This window comes from Artemia sp. Qi Xiang Cuo, chromosome 12 (assembly GCF_049724085.1).
Source record: "Artemia sp. Qi Xiang Cuo chromosome 12, ASM4972408v1, whole genome shotgun sequence".
Taxonomy (NCBI): Eukaryota; Metazoa; Arthropoda; class Branchiopoda; order Anostraca; family Artemiidae; genus Artemia; species Artemia sp. Qi Xiang Cuo.
In genome coordinates, this window is record NC_142805.1 from 55051115 (window position 1) to 55074310 (window position 23196).

Consider the following 23196-nt stretch of genomic DNA (forward strand, 5'->3'; position numbering starts at 1 on the left):
GGTGGTGCGCATTTGCGCCATTGGGGTGCTTTTTTGAGTTGTACATAATAAAAACTCTAAGCTAAGACTCTAAGCTAAAACTCTAAACTCTTAACTAAAACTAAAACTAAACTAGAACTCTAACTAAAACTCTAAGCTAAGACTCTAAGGTAAAACACCAAACTCTTAACTAAAACTAAACTAAACTAGAACTCTAACTGAAACTCTAAGCTAAAACATCAAACTCTTAACTAAAACTAAACTAAACTAGAACTCTAACAAAACTCTAAGCTAAGAATCTAAGCTAAAACTCTAAACTCTTAACTAAAACTAAACTAACTAAAACTTTAACTAAAGCTCTAAGCTAAGTCTCAAAGGTAAAACACTAAACTCTTAACTAAAACTAAACTAAACTAGAACTTCAACAAAAAATTCTAAGCTAAGACTCTAAGCTAAAACTATAAACTCTTAACTAAAAATAAACTAAACTAGAATTCTAATTAAAACTCTAAGTCTAAGCTAAAACTCTAAACTAAAACTAAACTAAACTAGAACTTCAACAAAAACTCTAAACTAAGACTCTAAGCTAAGAATCTAGGCTAAAACTCTAAACTCTTAAATAAAACTAAACTAAACCACAACTTTAAGTAAAACTCTAAGCTATGACTCTAAGCTAAAACTCTAAATTCTTAACTATAACTAAACTAAACTTCAACTCTAACTATAACCCTAAGCTAAGACTTTATGGTAAAGCTCTAAACTCTTAACTAAAACTAAACTAAACTATAACTCTAACAAAAACTTTAAGCTAAGACTCTAATCTAAAATACTAAATTAATAAATATTAATAAACTAAACTTCAACTCTAACTAGAACCCTAAGCTAAGACTTTAAGCTGAAACAATGTATTATAAACTAAAACTAAATAAAATAGAATTTCAACCACAACTCGATTCTAGGATTTTAAGCTAAAAACTCTAAATTCTTAACTATTACTAAACTAAACTTCAACTCTAACTAAAACTCTAAGCTAAGACTCTAGGCTAAAACTCTAAACTCTTAACTAAAACTAAACTAAACTAGAACTTCAATAAAAACTCTAAGTTAAGACTCTAAGCTAAAAACTCTAAACTCTTAACTAAAACTAAACTAAACTAGAACTCTAACAAAAAACTAAGCTAAGACTCTAAGCTAAAACTCTTAAATAAAACTAAACTAAACTAAAACTCTAAGCTAAGTCTCTACGTTAAAACTCAAAAATCTTAACTATACCTAAACTAGAACTATAAAAAAAACTCTAAGCTAATACTCTAAGATAAAACTATAAAATATTAACTATTAATAAACTAAAATACAACTCTAAATTAAAATCTAAGCTAAGAATCTAGGCTAAAACTATAAGTTGTTAACCCTAACTTAACCAAACTAGAGCTTCAACAAAAACTCTAAGCAAAAAACTCTTAACTATTAACTAAAAATAAAAAAAACTAGAAATCTAAAAAAAAATCTAAGAAAATACTCTAAGCTAAAACTCTAAACTCTTAACTAAAACTAAACTAGAACTCTAACTAAAACTCTAAGCTAAGACTCTAGGGTAAAACACCAAACTCTTAACTAAAACTAAACTAAACTAGAACTCTAACTTAAACTCAAAGGTAAAACACCAGACTCTTAACTAAAACTAAACTAAACTAGAACACTAACAAAAACTCTAAGCTATGACTTTAAGCTAAAACTCTAAACTCTTAACTATAAATTAACTAAACTATAACTTTAACTAAAACTCTAAGTTATTACTATAATCTAAATCTCTAAATTCTTAACTATAAGTAAACTAAACTAGAACTCTAACTAAAACTCTAAGCTAAGACTCTAAGAAAAAACTCTAAACTCTTAACTAAAACTAAACTAAACCAGAACTCTAACAAAAAGTCTAAGCTAAGACTCTAAACTAAAACTCGAAACTCTTAACTAAAACTTAACCAAACTACAACTTTAAGTAGAACTCTAAGCTATGACACTAAGCTAAAACTCTAAATTCTTAACTGTAACTAAACTAAACTTCAACTCTAACTAAAACTCTAAGCTAAGACTCTATGGTAAAACTCTAAACTCTTAACTAAAACTAAACTAAAGTTCAACTCTAACTAAAGCTCTAGGCTAAGACTCTAAACTAAGAATATCAACTATCAAATAAAAATAAACTAAACCAGAGCTCAAACAAAAACTATAAGCTAAGAATCTAAGCTAAAAACTCTAAACTCTTAACTAAAACTAAACTAAACTATAACTATAACAAAAACTCTAATCTAAAACTACAATCTAAAAAACTCTAAACATTTAAGTGAAACTAAACTAAACTAAAACTATATACTAAGACCCAAGGGTAAATTACCAAAGTTTTAAGTAAATCTAAACTTAACTATAACTCTTAACAAAAAATCTAAGTTAAGAGTCTAAACTCTTAACTATAACTAAACTAAACTTCAACTCTAACAAAAACTCTAAGCTAAGACTCTAGGCTAAAACTCTAAACTCTTAACTATACCTAAACTAAACTAGAACTTCAACAAAAACTCCAAGCTAAGAATCTAAGCTAAAACTCTAAACTCTTAACTATAACTAAACTAAACTAGAATTTTAGCAAAAACTATAGGCTAAGACTCTAAGATAAAACTCTTAACTCTTAACTAAAACTAAATTAAACTAGAACTGTAACAAAAACTCTAATCTAAGACTCTAATCTAAAAACAACAAACTATGATCTAAAACTAAACTAAACTATAACTCTAGCTAAAACTCTAAGCTATGACTCAAAGGTAAAACACCAAACTCTTGACTAAAACTAAACTAAACTAGCACTCAAACAAAAAATCTAAGCTAAGACGCTAAGCTAAAACTCTAAACTCTTAACTATAACTTAAACTAAACTATAACTTTAACTAAAAATCTAAGCTATGACTCTAAGCTAAAACTCTAAAATCTTAACTTAAACTAAAATAAAATTCAACTCTAACAAAAACTCTAATCTAAGACTATAATGTAAAAATACAAACTAATAAATAAAAATAAAATAAACTAAAACTCTAAAAGAAACTCTAAGCTAAGACTCGAAGCTAAAAATCTAAACTCTTAACTATAACTTAACCAAACTACAATTTTAACTAAAACTCTAAGCTAAAACTATAAGCTAAAACTATAAACTATTAACTGAAACTAATCTAAACTATAACTCTAAGCTAAGACTGTAAGATACAACTTTAAACTCTTAACTAAAACCAAACTAGAACTCTAACAAAAACTCTAAGCTAAGACTCTAAGCTAAAACCCTAAACTCTTAACTATTACTAAACTAAACTTAGAACTCTAACTAAAACTCTAAGCTAATACTATAGGCTAAAAACTCCAAACTCTTAATTAAAATTAAACTAAACTAGAACTCTAACAAAAACTCTAAGCTAAGACTCTAAGCTAAAAAACTCTAAACTCTTAACTAAAACTAAACTAGACTTCAACTCTAACAAAAACTCTAAGTTAAGACTCTAAGCTAAAACTCTAAACTCTTAACTATAACTTAACTAAACTATAACTTTAACAAAAACTCTAAGCTATGACTCTAAGCTAAAAACTCTAAACTCTTAACTAAAACTAAACTAAACTAGACCACTAACAAAAACTCTAAGTTAAGACTCTAAGCTAAAACTCTAAACTCTTAACTAAAACTAAACTAAACTAGAACTCTAACTAAAGCTCTAAGCTAAGACTCTAAGGTAAAACACTAAACTCTTAACTAAAACTAAACTAAACTAGAACTCTAACTAAAACTCTAAGGTAAAACACCAAACTCTTAACTAAAACTAAACTAAACTAGAACTCTAACTGAAACTCAAAGGTAAAACACCAAACTCTTAACGAAAACTAAACTAAACTAGAACTCTAACAAAAACTCTAAGTTAAGACTCTAAAATAAAAATCTAAACTCTTAACTATAACTTAACTAAACTATAACTTTAAATAAAACTCTAATCTATGACTCTAAGCTAAAACTCTAAATTCTTAACTATAACTAAACTAAAGTAGAACTCTAACTAAAACTCTAAGCTAAGACTCTAAAGTAAAACTCTAAACTCTTAACTAAAACTAAACTAAACTAGAACTCTAAAAAAACTCTAATCTAAGACTCTAAGCTAAAACTCGAAGCTCTTAACTAAAACTTAACCAAAATACAACTTTAAGTAAAACTCTAAGCTAAAAATCTAAATTCTTAACTGTAACTAAACTAAACTTCAACTCTAACTAAAACTCTAAGCTAAGACTCTATGGTAAAACACTAAACTCTTAACTAAAACTAAACTAGAACTCTAACTAAAACTCTAAGCTAAGACTCTAAGATAAAAACTCTAAACTCTTAATTAAAACTAAACTAAACTAGAACTCTAACAAAAACTCTAAGCTAAGACTCTAAGCTAAAAACTCTAAACTCTTAACTAAAACTAAACTAAACTTGAACTCTAACAAAAATTATAAGCTAAGACTCTATGGAGAGATTCTAAACTATGAAACAAAAATACAATACCATAGCGCTTAAAAAACACATATAATAAAATACTATCATCTAAAACAAACCTCTAGTATCTAAAAATAAAATAAACTTGATCTCTAAAAAAAATTCTAATTTAAGATTATTTGGTAAAATTATCAAATCGTAACTAAAACTAGACTAAACTAGAACTCTAACTAAAACTCTAAGCTAAAACTCTAAGTTAAAACACCAAACTCTTAACTAAAAGTAAACAAAACTAGAACTCTAACTGAAACTCAAAGGTAAAACATCAAACTCTTAACTAAAACTAAACCAAAATAGAACTCTAACAAAAACTCTAAGCTAAGACTCTAAGGTAAAACTCTAAACTCTTAACTAAAACTAAACTAAACTAGAACTCTAACAAATACTCTAAGCTAAGACTCTAAGCTAAAACTCGATACTCTTCACTAAAACTTAACCAAACTACAACTTTAAGTAAAACTCTAAGCTATGACTCTAAGCTAAAACTAAATTCTTAACTGTAACTAAACTAAACTTCAACTCTAACTAAAACTCTAAGCTAAGGCTCTATGGTAAAACTTTAAACTCTTAACTAAAACTAAACTAATCTAGAACTCTAAATAAAAATATAAGCTAATGCTATAATATAAAACAACTAAAATCTTAACTAAAACTAAAATAAATTAGAACTCTAACAAAAACTCTAAGATAATACTCTAATCTAAATAAATCTAGAATCTTAACTAAAACTAAACTAAACTAAAACTCTAAGCTAAGTCTCTAAGGTAAAACTCCAAACTCTTAACTAAAACTAAACTAAACTAGAACTCTAAACTAAGTCTCTAAGGTAAAACTCCAAACGCTCAACTAAAACTAAAATAAACTAGAACTCTAGCAAAAACTCTAAGCTAAAACTCAATAGTAAAACACCAAACGCTAAACTAAAACAAAGGTATAGTTCTAACAGAACTCTAAGCTATGACTCTAAGCTAAAACTAAATTATTAACTGTAACTAAACTAAACTTCAACTCTAACTAAAACTCTAAGCTAAGACTCTATTTTAGAACTTTAAACTATTAAATAAAACTAAAATTAAAAAGAACTCTAAATAAAACTCTAATATAATACTATAATATAAAACCTCTAAAATCATAACTAAAAATTAAATAAATTAGAACTCTAACAAAAACTATAAGCTAAGACTCTAATATAAATAACTCCAAAATCTTGAATTAAAATAAATCAAAATAAAACTCTAAGATAAGACTACAAGGTAAAACTCCATACTCCTTAATATAACTAAACTAAAATAAAACTCTAACAAAAACTCTAAGGTAAAATTCTAAACTCTTAACTATAACTAAAATAAACTTCAACTCTAAAAAAAATTCTAAGATAAGACTCTAAGTTAAAACTCTAGACTATTAACTAAAACTAAACTAAATTATAACTTAAACAAAAAAAATAATCTAATACTCAAATATAAAAATCTGAACTATTAAATAAAACTAAACTAAATTAGAACTCTTACAAAAACTATAAGCTAAAACTATAAACTCTTTACTAAAACTAAACTAAACTAGAACTCTAACAAAACTCTAAGATATGACTATACCAAAACTCTAAACTCTTAACTAAAACCATACTAAACTAGAACTCTAACAAAAACTATAATATAATACTCAAGTGTAAAACACCAAACTCTTAACTAACACTAAACTAAACTAGAACTCTATCAAAAACTCTAAGCTAAGACTCTAGGATAAAACTCGAAAACGTTAACTGAAACTAAACTAAACTATAACTTTAAGTAAAACTCTAAGCTATGACTCTAAGCTAAAACTCTAAATTCTTGAATAAAAATAACCTAAACTACAACTCTAACTAAAAATCTAAGATAATACTTTAAGTTAAAACTAAAAACTATTAAATAAAACTAAATGAAACTAGAACTCTAAAAAAAACTCTAGGCTAAGACTCTAATTTATAACTCTAAACTCTTAACTATTACTAAACTAAACTTCAACTCTAACTAAAACTCTAAGCTAAAACTATATGCAAAAACTCTAAACTCTTGAATAAAACTAAACTAAACTAGAACTCTAAGCTAAGAATGTAAGGTAAAAATTTGAACTCTTAACTAAAGCCAAACGAAACTATAACTCTAACAAAAACTCTAAGCTAAGACTCTAAGCTAAAACTCTAAACTCTTAACTATTACTAAACTAAACTTCAACTTTAACTAAAACTCTAAGCTAAGACTCTAGGCTAAAAATCTAAACTCTTAACTAAAACTAAACTAAACTAGAACTTCAACAAAAACTCTAAGCTAAGACTCTAAGCTAAAAACTCTAAACTCTTAAACTAAAACTAAACTAAACTAGAACTCTAACAAAAACTCTAAGCTAAAACTTTACGCCATTGGGTTAAAGAAAAAACCGGATAAATGTTGGATAATTTCTAAGTCTAAAAATTTAGTCCGAAAAAACTAAAAAAGTATTAAAAAAAAGGGGAGGGGGCTCTTTGGGGTCCGGGGGGCCTTTGGGGGTCCGGGGGGCCCTTGGGGGGCCCTGTGGTCCTTTGGGAGCCCGGGGGACCTTTGGGGGCCGGGGGATTCCTTCGGGGTTGGGGTAGGGGGATCGGAGCCCTTTGGGGCTGGGGTAGGGGTCCTCATAAGATTGTTTAAATGGAACTTGTGTATTATAACGACCGCAGAGTTTCACCCACAAATCCTCTTCTAAATCATCTTCTAAAATGCTTCAAACTGTTTCGCTCAAATCATCTTCTAAAATGTATCAAAATTGTTTTGCCCAAATAATCTCTAAACGTAATTTCAGCGTGTTCCTTTTGTTTTGACATCCCTGCGCTGTCACATTTGAAATTCCTAGGAAACTCTATCCCGCGTTAATCTCTTCATCTCTAAGATCAAAACATTCGTCCGGAGTCAATTCTCCTGGATGAACACCAACAAATCAATCAATCTTGACATCATCCGTCAGACATTAATAAACTTCGCCAGGAAACAATTCTCCTGGACGAACACCAAAGACATTAATAAAATTCGCCCGGAGACAATTCTCCTGGACGAACTCCAACAAATCAATTTCTCAGAAATTCACTTCCCCTTCGACTAACAGCACAGGTGTTCTCTCTAGGGACTCTATGCCCATATATGGTGCTACCACGTGGTCATGTCACGAGCTCATGAGGTTAGGTTAGGTTACGCAATCAATTTCTCAGAAATCAATTTCCCCTAGGGAGCCTATGCCCATATATGGTGCCCCGTTGGACTGACAGCACAGGTGTTCTCTCTAGGGACTCTATGCCCATATATGGAGTCCCGTCTGCATTAAACTAAAGTGTAGATGGCAGCAGGGGTGAGGGGTGAGAGTTATAGATAGCTTTCTACTTATGCCTATAAGCTCTCGCCTATCTGCGCTTTTTGTACAAGTTCACCCTCCTCCCCTAAAACTTGCCGCTTCCTCCTAAGACATGCAATTGTGCATGTCTGTCACATTTTAAAATCAGATTAAAAATTGAGAGTTCAAAACGCCATAGGTATTGTGTGTCTTTAAATCAAACCTTAAAATATATTGAAAGAATGAATGATTTTATTCAGTGACTAAACCCATACAGAGTATTCCACTATATAATCTACAAAATACAGCACATAGTGTCATGGGCGCCGGTAGGGGGAGGGGGCCATGGCCCTCCCTGGAAATTTGGAACTATAAAGTAATTATAAGGAAAAAAAAAGAAAAAAAGCAGAATATGAAAAACCATGGAAAAAATGTGTGTTACCCCATTGTTGACTGCCTGCCAATAGACTTTGACCCTATAATTAAAGTGTAAGAGCCTAACTATTGACAACATTCAACCAAAGAATCAGCTTTTTATGGTGATCCTAAATATATATTTGTTTATTAGTAATTAGTACAGTTAGTAGTATACAAGAAAGTTCGTATAATTAAAGAAAACATAAGTAAAACAACTTAATAAGGCTCAATTTCGGTAAAAAAAAAAAAATATGCCTTCAACTTTTCCTTGCATTGCCAGAGTACCCATGAGCTGATACATGAAGCCACTATAATCAGAAATGTTTCCCCTGAACGGAATGCTGAGAGTTTTTGTATTTTCCCACTGAACGGATACGTTTTTGTGTTTTATTATCATTTATTTATTTTTCCAGGAGTGATTGTATTTATCTAGTTGTCGCCTTGAGAAAGATTTATTTTTTTACAGTTATGAAGTATAAAGGTGTCAAATATATTGGTTTTTGGTATCCAAAACTAAATTAAAAATATTGACTTAAAATTTATAAATGATTTTCTTAATCTTACTTTTAATGTTTTACTTTGAACAAACTACTTTGATAATACGTTACTTTTTATAAAAATTTGAGTCTAAAGGCATTAAATATTCTGGTGTTTGATAACCAAGTTCAAAACTGTCGATATTATTGAAAAGTATCCGTAAAAATATCCGAAAAAAAAGTTTTAATGTTGTTCCGTACTTCCAGTTGAAAAAACTTGTTTTTTTAATTGAATTTCTGATTGTTTTCTTAGTAGCGCCAGGATACCTGGCCCCTCCACGGAAATATCCCCCTCCCCACAAAAATATCCTCTGGACAATTCAATCCTGGCAAAAATTTACCCCGAGCAATTACCCTTAACTTCTCCACGCCAAAAGTTGAATCGGTAAAGAAAAAACAAGACATATAAAGGAATTTTGTATAGGAATTCTGGCAAATTCACCAAGTGTAAAATTTTCATGTAAAAAGTTCACCCCCCTGGAAACTTCCCTCTCCATGGAAAATTCTCCTTGCGTAAAATCCTCCCAGCAGAAAATTCCTCCCCTCCCAAACCGAAAAATGTATGCATATTCCCAATAACAAATAAAGTAATGGGTAAATTTATAACTTATATACCTTATAAACCTTTATAACTTATAACTTATAAACCTTTCCCAAGGGGCTGAAGGGGGCCATTTTATCTTTAACGACATAGTTATTGGGCCTTTCATCTATGCTGAAGAAAAAAGCTATCTGAAAATTTTTACTGGACGATTTTGGAAAAAGGTGACGTGGGAGGGGGCCTAGTTGCCCTCCAATTATTTTTTTCACTTAAAAAGGTTCCTATAATCTTTATTTCTATTAGAATGAACCCTCTCTCGACGGTCTAGGCCCAATGGGTCAGTACGATCACCCCTGAAAAAAACACGCATCCGTGATCTTTCTTCTGCAAAAATTACAAAATTCCACATTTCTGCAGATATGAGCTTGAAACTTCTACAGTAGGGTTCTCTGAATCTGATGGTGTGCTTTTCAGTTAAACTCTATGACTTCGAGGGGGTCTTTCGCCCTTTTTTAAATAAGACCAATTTTCCCAGGCTCGTAGCTTTTTATGGATCAAACTAAACTTAATGAAACGTATATATTTGGAATCAGCATAACAAGTCAATTCTTTTAATATATCAATTGGTATCCAAATACAGTTTTTTAGAGTTTCGGTTACTATTGAGCCGCGTTGCTCTACTTACAGTTCATTACCACGAACCGTTTGATTACTCATCAAAATCCAAACAGAGATCATTGAAATATTTATAGTTTTTTCTGCGTTACCCAAAATACTGCATTCATAAAACTTTACAGTTTCATGAAATGTAATCAAACAAATAGAAAAGGGTTTTCAACTAAAGTAAGGAGCAAGTTTAGAACTTAAAACAAATACAAATTACTCTTTATATAAGGGGGACTGCCCCCTTCTCAACACCTTGCTCATTAAACAAAAGTATTTTTAATGCTTTGAAAAATCTTATCTTTCCGATTTCAAATTTTCTTTAAAATTTGCAAAAAAAAAGCCAAACTTCACAGTAAAGAGTAAGGAGTTAAGGAGGAGACAGCCCGCTTGATATAAAGAATAATATTTTCAAATCTGCTTTTTGCTTTCAGTTGAAAAGATCTTTTTTTATTTAGCTTCTGATTGTTTTCCAAATCATACCCAGGCCTAACAAAGATATGATTTTTAAATGTGTAAATCCGTAATTGTACGTGTATTAGTATACCGTCCTATGTTTAAATGTTTAATTTCAATTTTGGATAAAATTTTAATATACTTAAAAAATTGGCGATGAATAGTAATTTTGGTAAGAAGTCCTTGTTAATATTACAACAAAATAATTTCGGTCGGAAGAACAGAAGTATTATTGTTTGTGTGAATGGAAATTCTGTGAGAAGTTTGATCTTCTACATAACTGAAGCGATCACAACCTCTAAAATAGGATTTTCTTATCGGTAAATACATTACATATATTTGTTTAAATACATCGAAGTAGGCTACTTCATAGAAATAGACAAATAAAATAACACCATTTAATATTGCTGAAAACTAAGTCCCTTGCAATATTTGCCACCCCAAAGAAATTTCCTTGTCTTTTCCACCTCTGTGCTGGTAGAAATAAGAATGTAACGTTTTTGCTGCATAGCGAAACAATTTAATTAATTCCTACTCCCCCTACCTCTTTCAACATTTACCTGAAGCCGCGTGAAGAGTAAGCGGCTTTTCCAATAAAATGTACTTTTTTAGGAGTCTACCCTACCCCTACCTAAAAAATTACTCACCCTTATAGCTGATCCACAATTACAGATCGCCAAACGTAGCCTAATTTCATTACCTTTAAAGCGAATCAACTTGGTTGAATCCTGTACTGCCACCGTGTGGCATTGCTTCTTTTACAAATGGAAAGCCTAAAATTTAGTTATTCATACTTTTAAATCAATTAGCTTCTCAGAATTTTAAATTGATTGTAAATTCATTTTCTTTGAGGTAAAGTTGTAGTTTTGTGCCATAAAACAGCAAGAAAACAAGACTTTCCCCTGGTCTATTCTATATGGTCACTTAAAAACAAGCTTTAAATTTACGTTTGACCGAGCTCCCTCCCAATTATCTTGGACCTTTGGCTTGATACAATCATCCCTGGGAAAAAACAAAACAAATAAACATACATCGACGATGCTTCTTCTGAAAAAAAAAAGCGAAATTCCACATTTTGAAGATTGGAGCTTGAAACCTCTACGGTAGGGTTCTCTGATATGATGTACCTAATAAAGAGCTTTCCAATAAGATCGCCTGCTTTTTTTGGGGGGGGGGTGTTTTTTCAAATACCAGGCCAATTTTCTCAGATTTTTGGTTTTGGGTGGGTAATAATAAACTGAAAGAACTAGAATTAGCAGGAAAAGCCAATACTGCCAGTGTAGCAATTTTCACGAGAATTAAATTTTTAGTTTTAGTAAATATTGGTCCAAGTCACTCTTTACTTCCAGTTTTTTTTTCACAAACTATTTGATAAGATTCTCTTTTTGTGAATTTTTTTTGAACTTGTTCATTTTATTTAGTTGAATAGGACAATAAAAAGAAAGAGGGTCAATTTGACAGCCGGATAGTAAGTTTAAATTTTGTTTGCCTTTCGCTGTTCTATTTTTTTTTTTTTTTCTTAGTATATGAATATATAACAGATTTAAGTTCGAGGGAAAGAATTGTCCTGTTATGAAAGAGGTATATTTTACGTGTCCGTTATAAAATCAAAACGTGGTATCTATGCAGGCAGGATAATTTTTGTGTATCTCTACCCCTTGTGTAAACTATTCTAAGGCGTAGGAAATTGTATAAAGACAAGTCTACATCTGTTATAATCTACGAAAGAAATCTTTCTTTAATTTTGGTTGAAATCTGAAGTTCTTTTAAGATCAAATACATAATAACTGAATATATTATTGATTAAACAAATTCATCCATTTGTCGAGAGTCTTTGCAGTGTAAAATTTGCAGTATTTTGTTTCATTTTTCATGTAATTTAGTTGTTGTTTTTATTTGATAGTTCTTTTATAAGAGTATATAAAATTAAACTTATTCCTACGAAAAAAATTCCTGAAATATATTCCATGCTACCCAGCCACCAATAATATTTTGGGGTTTGCCCCCCCCCCCGGAAAATTTTCTGCCGGCGCCCTTGCATAGTGTATCACAAATACAGCTACGAAATACAATCTACTAAATGGCACAAAGGAAAACGAATTAGACGATATCCAGTCTCTTTGTTCGGTTAAACCAAATAACATTAAATTGAAACTTAGGCAAAAACACAAAATTCAAATATAAAAGACGCTAGAATAATTACAAAACGTATCTAAGATCCTTTTATTTTACTGTGCCAGTGATTTCTTATAAAAGCGGTGGAAGTCCCATTATGCCTTACTATTTATTTTATTCTCAAGTTATTTATTCTTCTCTATTTATATTTAAGTACTTTACAATTAGGGTTCTTCAAAAGTGAAGCCGACATCAACTTTGACAATCCTTTGCACTCAGAGATAGATATGTTATCAGTTGCAAGTTTAATAAATAATTTGACAGAAGATATTATTAGATTTTATAATTAGGCCTACAACTGACACTTTAATGAGAGGAGAGATTACAGGGAAAAAAATCACAAGTTAAATAAAAGTTTCAGTTTGTATAGTATCAGCATTTGGGGTTACGGCAGGAAAAAACTCCCAACATTTATTGCGAGTTTAAAAATAAAATTAACAAATTTATTAAACATATTTATAAATTTATTAAATTATCAATTTAATAATTTATAAATTTATCAAAATAATTAATCATAAATTGATTAATTAAATTGATATATTAATTAACTAATATAACAAATTATTCGTAAATTAATATTATGAATTAATATTAATTAATTAGTATGATATAATAAATTATATTAGTTTAATTAACTTATTTAAAAAAAAATTTTAAACATAACAAATTTGTTGAAAATTTGGTACGAAGCACCATATTTTTAATGCTGATTTACAAGTTTCCTGGAATTTTACTGCATCCTGTATGGCATGTATCCAGACCTATTGGTAAACCTGAAGGTGTCAAATAAGCTCCCCTTCAAAAATATGAGCAACTGATTGCATAGTTGCCAGGTGGTGCGCATTTGCGCCATTTGGGCGCTTTTTTGAGTTGACTGCGCTTTGAGTTTTTCAAATTGGCACATTGCGTCAATTTTGCGCATGTAAAAAAAATTCGGCACAAAGTGGGCGCACTTTGCCTTCACAATAACAATGACAAAAATCAAAATTTCAGAGTCTATTGTTTACTGGCAACTTCTACTGACATATTCAAAAATCTCTATAAAAACAGGTGTAATTTTCAGAACCCCGTAGTGATTTTTATATCGCATTCCAGGCTCAATGACGAAATAAATCTCAAATATTAACGCGTGCATTATCCTTAGCGTGAAAAACTAACTGGGATAGTGGATTATTTTCAATAAAAAAAAATACAGAACAGTGGAAAAACATGATCTTTGTTCGACATAGGTCAAGCAGCTTTTTCTATTTTAAACTTACCCATCAACAACCCCTTCGTCGAGAGAGTGTTTTCTGTCATGAATCTTGTCACGTACAAACTTCGAAACAGGATGCACCTTTAAATGCTTAACTCTACTGTGGCCATCCGACTTAGGCTAAATTGCCAGGGAAAGTGCTGCAGGGACTTTGATTCTATACCCGTTATGCTGAATAGATTTACCATTGCCATGTTTGAAATCAAAAACACATCAAATGACAGAGAAAATAAGGATGAAATTCTTAAGGAAATTTTTGGGCGATATAGAAGAAGGGTTTGCTGTTTAACTTTTAAAAAGATCTTGAATATTAGTCGAAGATAAATACAATATATGATTAAAAATGTACAAAACTAATTCGAAGTTCATAAAAAGGAAAACATAAATAAAATAACAATCAGAACTGTTGAAGGACCTTGCCAAGTCCAATCATCATTAGCTCCAGAAATAAACAAACAAATGGATATTGAAAAAGTTAGTAATCTGATTTCCACTTACCCTTGTATATACAACATAAGAGAGAAGTGCTACAAAGATGTGCTTATGAATCCCCCACAACTCCTCAACGCCTCGCTCTTTACGCTAAAGCTTTTATTGTTTAAAAAAAAGAGTTTTGATAAAGTCAAACTTTAGCGTAAAGAGCGAGGCGTTGAGGAGGGCACAGCCCCTTTCATATACGAAATAATTTCTGTTCGTTTTAAGATTTAATGTCGCTCCTTACTTTCAGTTTAAAACACTTTTTTTTTTATTTAAAGGCTGTAAAAGGGGGGGGGGTTTGGGGGGCGGCAGCCCCCCAGGTGTGCCTCCTAATCCTTGTACGTTTTAAGGTTCGACCTTGTAACTCAGCCTCTTTAACTCTTTAGAAAACGTAGTTTTTTTCAAATAATTTCTGCCTGTTTTTGTACAGTTTATTACTTATTATTGCTTGACTAACTGTTAGCTGATTTGACAGCTTGCGGGCTCTTATAGGAAAACGATAAGAGCCCGCTTATAGCGGGTTCTTATAGGAAAACGAGGTTTTTCGTAAATGAAAGATCTTAAGCCGAACCGGCCAGCCATGACAAAAAACCAAAAAAGAGAAAAATATCTAAAAAAAACAAACAAACGAGACTGTGGCCAGTGGAGAGAAAAGAAAAACAACAGAAACAAAACAACGCGGATATTTCGCCTGCATAAAAACAAGGCTTCTTCAGAACGAGAGACAAAAAAAAAACAACAAAAAAACAACAAAAAAACAAGATAAAACTAACCCAAACAACCCCACAAACCAAAAAAAAAAAAAAACAACAAAAATGTACACACAGCGCACAATAAAACCAGTTGGGCAAATTTGCTAAAATAGATTTAAATAAGTTTGGAAACCCGATTAAAGGTGGAAAAATAAAAAAACTGTAAGGTAAGTTAATTATTAAGTTGCGAAATAATCCTTTTGTTAGCTATTACTGAAGCAAATCGTTTTGGTCTAACAGGTAAAATAGTCCCCTGGTGATTATTTAAAATCTTTACTCCCTTATTGACAATTGATTCACTCTTTAGAAGGTTATCATAAATTGGGTCAATATTTAAATTACCCGTGTCCCTATTTATGGAAAGGTTAGCAAACATATGTTTTTTAATTTCTATGGCTTCCCTGGCCCATTGGGTGTACCCCTTATCATTAGAAATAGCCAAGGCTTCATCAAATTTTACAAAATGGTCTGGTTGAAGCCAAATATGCTCTGCTAAAGCTGAAACGAAAGTTTCTGGAGGCTTGCTTAATTGTAGGGTTTTTTCTATTGAATTACGGTGTTCAATAAACCTTTCAACAAATTGTTGGTGAGTCCTACCAAAATAGAACTTCCCACAAGAACACGGAATTTTATACACCCCACTTACTAAATTTCCCCGAGTTAAATCCTTACCAGAACTAAAAAAACTACTCATTGGCCTCAGCGATTGGAAACATGTATCAATACCAAATTTACGTAAAACCCGTGAAAGTTTCTCCCCCAAACCAGGTACATATGATAATGAAATGAAGCTTTTTGATACAACTAAATCTAAAGACTGAGAAACCTCAATAACCCTACTACTATGTTTGGCCCGTCTATTTTCAATTATTTTATCAATGAACTTAATTGGATAACTATTACAAAATAAAATATCCCTCAAGTATAATAATTCTGAATCCAGAAATTCCTGGGAACAGATTTTAAAGGCTCTATCCACTAGTGAAATTACAACCCCCTTTTCACCGACATAGGGTGGCAAGAATGAAAATTTAAATACCTATCATTGTGCGTAGGTTTTCTGTAAATCGAGAAAAGTAAATGGAAATCCCTTTTAATTAATAAAATATCCAGAAAAGGTAATTTATTATTATCCTCAAATTCAACTGTAAATTTAATATTATTATCAAAACTATTTAAATGCTTACAAAAAAGGTCTAAGGAGTCCAACCCATGTTTCCAAACGCAGACCACATCATCCATGAACCTACCCCAGAAACAAGGGGAGATTCTAAAACTATTTATAGCGGAGGTTTCAATGGCATCTATGAATAGATTTGCCAATAAAGGAGAAAGAGAAGCCCCCATAGGTAAACCAAAAATTTTTCTATAAAACTCCCCTCGAAAACCAAAATAAAAAGAAAATTCATTTACCAGCATAATTAGTTTCATAATGACATCAATATCCAAACTGGCTAACGTCACATCATGTATTAAATCAAAGTGATTTTCTAATTTACAATTTAAAATATAATCTCACATTTTTAAATCACAATTTTAATACATTGACACAAAATCACAAATGAAAAGAATAGAAATCTCCTCCAGCGTGAAATTTCGCTAATTAGTAGTAAGATCTATCTAATTTTTTAAATAGGAATTTTTTGTTCCCAAAAGTGTACGCAAATCAACCGACAACTATTTTAATAATTTTGAAACAGGTGACAGAAAAATTGACACATTAGGGCAGAGGGGGGATCCAGTCTTATGAATCTTAGGTAGACCATAGATCTTGGGTGCCGAACAACCCCTAGGATAATATTTGTTATAAAACTGTGGGGTAATGTGAAAATTATTTTTCATTGACTCTAATTCCTTTCTTGTTGATTTTACATATTTATCAGTAGGATCAAAATCAAGTTTTTTGTATGTAATAGTGTACGAAATAATTGATTTCATTTGATTATTATATTCTTCAGTGTTCATAATTACGATCGTGTTTCCCTTATCGGCTCTGGTGATAGCAAGGAATTTATCCTTTTTCAAATCAGAAAGGATTTTAATGTCATTTTTTTGTGAAAGGTCTTTACCAATGAAGTTCATATTAAAGGTGTTTAGTTTTCTTACGATCTCAGCTCTGAGTTCTTGAGGAGTATCTACCTTATCTATAGAAGCCATAATTCCTGATTCCACCTTTGAAATTATTTTTGAATAGAAGACTGGTGTTGTAAAACAGAACTTTGAACCTTTCAACAAGACGGCCTCCTGTTTAATATTAAGAGGTTTAGAAGACAAATTCTTAATTGCTGGACCCAGACAATGACGAGGATAAAAAACATCTGAATCTTGGAAATTCTCAAACAAAAGTTTATTAAACTTGTCAACCAAACTAACCTTGGACAAATGAAAATAATGGCGAAAATATCTAATGGCCATTTCCTTAATTCGTATAAAAATATCAGTTGTAAGGTTATTTCTTAAAAAGTTTTCAATAGATTTTAATTCATTATAATTTTTAAAACGTATCTTTTTTTGTTCATAAATTAAGTGATTTAAAGCTATTAGGCTTAATTTATTTTTTAATTTTGTTTCATTTTCAGTTCCAAAATGGGTACATATTTTAAAAGATTTCGGAATCACTGATCCCCTAACTTTTCCCTACGTGGATTATTTTGCGCCTTTTGTAAATTTTTTTTGTTTTTTTTTTTGGTGGTGGTTTTATTGGTTTTTAGGTTTATCTTGTTTTTTTGTTTTTTTTTGTGTCTTTCGTTCTGAAGACGCCTTGTTTGTATACAGGCGAAATATACGCGGTGTTTTGTTTTTGTTGTTTTCCTTTTCTCTCCACTGGCCACAGTCTCGTTTGTTTGTTTTTTTTTTAAGAGATTTTTCTCTTTGTTGGTTTTTTTTTTTTCGTAAATGTAAATTCGGGGGATAATTTTTTCGGTCTGAAAATATCAAAAGGCCCTAACAGGTCGAATTCTGCTTCGAATGAGTCCTCATTCACCCGGATCAGTTGCCAACTGTGGCCTGTAGGCGTGGCTAAGAAAAAAAAAATTTTGAACTTTAAGTGGCTATATTTGGTTTTTGGAAAACAGGGAAGGAGTGATCGGATTGAGCTGAAATTTTGAGGATAATCTCCCAGGCCCTAGGAAAGCTTAACGTTAAAGGGGGGCTGTGGTCGAAGGGTCGAAACTTCCGGCCCACTTTTACCCATGAAGATAAAGTCGGAGGGTGGTGAAATTTTGCACGTTTCTTAGTTCGAGCTTGGGCTACAAATCCGATTACCGCTGTCTCTCTGAGACCGCTAGGACCGGAAATCGCTTAACATTGTGGTGGGTCGCCTCTTTATAGAGGCACAAGTGTGCCTCCTTGATTTGTTTTCTGTGCTGTGTGAAACTTCATGTAACTTTCCTGGAATAGACATCATGAATTCGCTACTTAAAACCACCATAAGCAACAATACGAGTTCCCTTCTGGACTATTTCTTTCGCCTTGATTCTTCCAATGGTAAAGAAGAACAATACTAAAGTTTAGCAAAAAGGTTCAGACACGGAGTTGCCATTACAATAGGAACGCTTCTCACAACAAGTTGCCAAATGCAACAAAAACCTAAAAATCTTTTTGTTCTTTTAATTATGAAGAATTGTTTATTGGAAAAAAAGCTTTACATAACTCAGTTTGTAGTGAAATGATGTTTGCATCACTTTCAGCACTGTTAGGTTGCTAACATTAGAACCCTATCTATATGAGACATACAATTTTCAATATTCTCTCCAACTTTTAATCTGTTTCAAGCATTTTATATGCTAGCAGTTTAGTATCCACTTTCCTCACAATGGGGATCATTGATGCTGATATTATCACATAGCTATGAATTAGAGATACAGTTGGGATGACATAAATCTGATAGTACAAAACGGTCACAAATTGCAAAATTATTTAGTACAGTTCTAGAGATTTTTGAGACTTTGTGATGACTTTAGATGCCTAGTAACTTTAGTTAGTACTAGATAAGATGTGATGATTACTAACTGTACTAATGCTGCTTATTTTATAGCTGCTGACTGCAAGTCCAAGTGGAAAAATTTAAAGGACACTTTCAACAAGGATTTCAAAAATGAAAAGTTGGTCAAAAGTGGATCTGCTGCCAAGAAAAAAAAGCCTGGGCATGGTATGAACAAATGTCCTTTCTGGCTCCAATTTCATCTCACAAATAAACTGAGACTAACTTTTTCTATCCAGCTTCAGGATCTACCAATCCAGAACCAGAACAACACACTGAGCATGTAGTGGTGAGCGGAGAGAACTATGATGTTCTTTTTTACACATCAGTCAATCAAATTGATATTACTGATATTGCAAGTGATATAACAGTTGTAAGTACAAAAAGTGATGATGAGGAAAACCCATCAAAGAAAAGGAAAATGGACGGGGTTACGCTGAATATCGTTTTTATGTCTATAATTTCCTTTACAAGCAAACTTCGGTCTCCTACTGCTGCATGATAAAACTGATAACAGAAGAAAAAGACAACGGATTTGTGCCGCTTATACATGCACACCAAATTTTGAAATTGTAAGAAAAATAAACATATTTTGTTTAAATTCACTTTATTCTATTCTCAGCTGACATTTTGTATAGCATGTTGATGCAGAGATAAATGTCCCACAAGTACCGTTGTGTGAAATGCGACTATAATTTTGGTCATAATTCTCAGCACATTATGTCAATTCTTTTCTTGGAGCTGGTTAAAAGAAATATTTAGAAAAGCGAAAATAGCAAGAAGCGGGTATGGTATTATACACAGAGGCAGTTCTACATTTACGGGTTAGTATTTGAATCCGAAACGTAAGGAATTGGATGTTATCAGTGCTTATTAGGCATTTCAATTGGAGTTTCAATTAAATACTGTTAAAAAAATAAAATAAGACGATTAAATTATTCCTGGAGTGGATAAAGGGTGCCCGCAGAAAATTTTCAAGGGGGACATACCAGAATGGCGGAGATTGGAGGAGAAATCATTTCGTTACCTTAGAAATAGATTTGGGCTTTAGATTTGTATATTAGAGGGGGGGGGGGGGGGGTAAAGTATATCGGGATAGAACGTATGGGAAATATATAATTTGGGCTATATATTTGCACATAAGAGGGGGGGGTAATGTATTTGAATAGCTTGAAGTCAGAAAACAATTCTTTCTAGGTATATGGCCACTAAAAAATTACACAAGAATAGCGAGGTATCTGAAATGTTTTTTTCCATGTGTTAAACGTTTTTTTTGTTTTTTTTCAATGACCGTTTTTCCAAGTATTAAGTACTATTATTAAGTTAATGTAGTGTTTCATTTAAGTGTTTTATGATGATCGCTGATCAAAGTTTATGTTATTTGTGCCTTTCATTTACGTTATTTTTCTGTGTGCATGGCCGTATGTTTGGCATTAAAATACACTTATCTATCTATCTATCTAATATGCAGAATAATTGTACCAAAACACACTTTGGATGCAGACCCGCTATACTCTACCCCTCATTTTACACAGTGTAAACTTGAGCGAGTGGCCCATAATACACAAGTACCAAAATTTCTTCCCCCAATGGAAATTTAAAAAAATAAAACCCAAATTTGGAAAGCCGTTTTTCCACGGAGGGGTATTTTCCGGGGGGAGGGGGGTATTTTCCGCGGGGGGTATTTGTGGGGGGGGGGGTAAACACCGGCCACCATACTTATCATGATACCTTTAGACTGATCATATTTCAAACAGTGAGCGGTATAAAAATGTGAATTCATACCGGTATAGAAAAACCAAGAGTTTTACTATAAAAAAAAGAATGGTTACTATTTACTAATATTTTTACTAATTACTATTAATTTTAGTATTCAATTGATTTGTTGATTTATTAAAAGATCAGTATTTTTAATTCAAAATTGTTGGTATCTTGACTAAATTCCTGTTCAGGTTTAAGCTAAAAGTTATGTTTCATTATTATGAAAGAAAAGCAAGCAAAATTCCGAATAGGATAAGACCTTATAGGATACAACCAATGGAATGATCATTATAGACTTAAGTAAAATTAGAATATTACCCCTTAACTAGGATTATATTTGAAAAATTAAGGAAAAGAATAAAAAAAATTAGACTTACGTTTTTAGCTTGACAAAATATGAGCAAAAACCAAGACCAAACTGACTCCTGCTAGGACACGACGCTGTATATATATAAAACTTATTTTGTTTATTAATTCCAAAATGCGGTAAGCTTTATCAATCTTGAGTAGAACCCTATCAGGAGGTCCCATGTGGCACCCCTGCTGCCACCTACAACTTTTTCGCATCCCCAATAAGGGCATAGCCTCCCTAGGGAGAACACATGGTTAATGGGGTCAATGACCTCTTTTTCCAAGGTCGATTTATTTGATGTTTCTATGTGTAATAGCTCCGGGGCGAAGGTTGCACATGCGCATTGAGTTCTAACGGGAACAATGTTATTGATCTAGGACTCGAGGGGGAAATGAATGTCCGAGAAATTGATTGCGTAATCGATCGTGAATGTCATTGTGTCCAGAAATAGTATTTGTTGTTTTTTTGGTCATGTACATGCTCGAGGCGACTGTCATGGTGTCCAAAAATAGTATTTGTTGTTGTTGTTCAAACCAAATGTTATGACTTTCCCGGAAACAGTTAGATCACGGGTTTCCTTTTCAGCCAATCAGCAAGTTGGATACATCCTCCTTCTCAACCAATCAGAGGCCTGCTTACATATGGTTTCCCCGTTCCATAACAATTCGCCATTGATATTTCGTATATAACGGGCATGCACTGTGATTCAATGATCAGAAAGTATTATGACACAATGGATAGAACATATGAAATTATTGATGAACTTGAAGCCATGGCAGCCAAAATTTGCAATTTAAGTTCTTTTTTAATTTTTTATTTTCAAAATAAAATTTTTTTTCTTGGTCACCCAAAACTATATTCGGTTAAACCCCCCCCCCCCTATACACACGTCCCGAGATGATGTTCGTACTCTATAAAAAAGTGTAAAAAATGCTCTTTTTTCGTTACGTAAACACCATCCTAACTCCCCCCTCTGTTTACGACCATAATTCTATCAAAAAGAAATAATTTTCTTTCGTTAAATTTATGCAATTTTAAGTGTATATATACTAGCTAAAATCGACCATTGACTTACGTCACTGTTGTTATTAACATAACATGGTTTTGACACAAGGCTCTCTGGTGCGAGGCCTATAATTAGCTGTCACCCCTTTACCTATGTGTTTACGAGCGCGGCAGCCAAAGTAAAAAGTACCTGTTTATCGGTAAAAATTAAATACATAAAATTTTTTCTTTTCCCCTCCAAACCTAACCCCCCCCCTCACTGTTTTACAACTAAACACTCGCAAAAAGAAATAATTATTCCTTAGTTAAATTTATTCAATTTTCTCAATTTTATTATTTTCTCTGAGACATCCATCGCTCTATTGTTATTAGCTCACTCTGATTTGACACAAGGCTCTCTGGTACGAGGCCTATAATTAGCTGTCACCCCTTTCCGGTGTGTTTACGAACGCAGCAGCCAAAGTCAAAAGGAACTGTTTCTCCTGGCAAATTAAAACGCTTTCATGCAGACAATTGTAATTTAATAAGCGCAAGCATATACAATCTCTTTTTGGAGAACCGGTGAAATCTCGTTATTTTCAAATTAAGATCTAACAATATATTTAGGACATTGGTGAAAGGGGGAGGGGGCCATGCCTCAAGTCTATCGCCATCATTGTAAGGTGAAAACAAACTGTTTCTTCGCGTGAAAAGTAAGGGGGGTGACTTTAAGAAAAAGATACATTGCTTTATTATGCGTAAATTGAATAGCATTTTTACCATATCTTTCGGTGGAGGGAGGGGGTATTTTCCCATGTCTTTTCTCAGGGATATTTTCCGTGGGGGTTATTTTCCGTGGGCTGTTTTTTCTGGGTGTGTGATAAATACCAGCTATCGTAAAAGGATATGGAAAGATAAAAAATACCGTTAATATTTTAAATGCATCAAACAAGGCGTGCA

The 23196-nt window shown here is 31.9% G+C and overlaps 1 protein-coding gene and 1 long non-coding RNA gene across 2 annotated transcripts in view; one reads left to right on the forward strand and one right to left on the reverse strand.

The window, feature by feature from the left end:
- Positions 1-19550, forward strand: part of LOC148946290 (uncharacterized) — a 48736-nt gene extending 29186 nt beyond the window's left edge. Inside the window, exon 3 of the mRNA XM_089098201.1 lies at positions 19194-19550. Within this exon, the coding sequence (XP_088954327.1) occupies positions 19194-19426 (233 nt within the window). The 3' untranslated portion in view covers positions 19427-19550. The remainder of the gene's footprint in view (positions 1-19193) is intronic.
- Positions 1-23196, reverse strand: part of LOC148946289 (uncharacterized) — a 97908-nt gene that overhangs the window by 32536 nt on the left and 42176 nt on the right. The gene's annotated exons all lie outside the window — the stretch shown is intronic.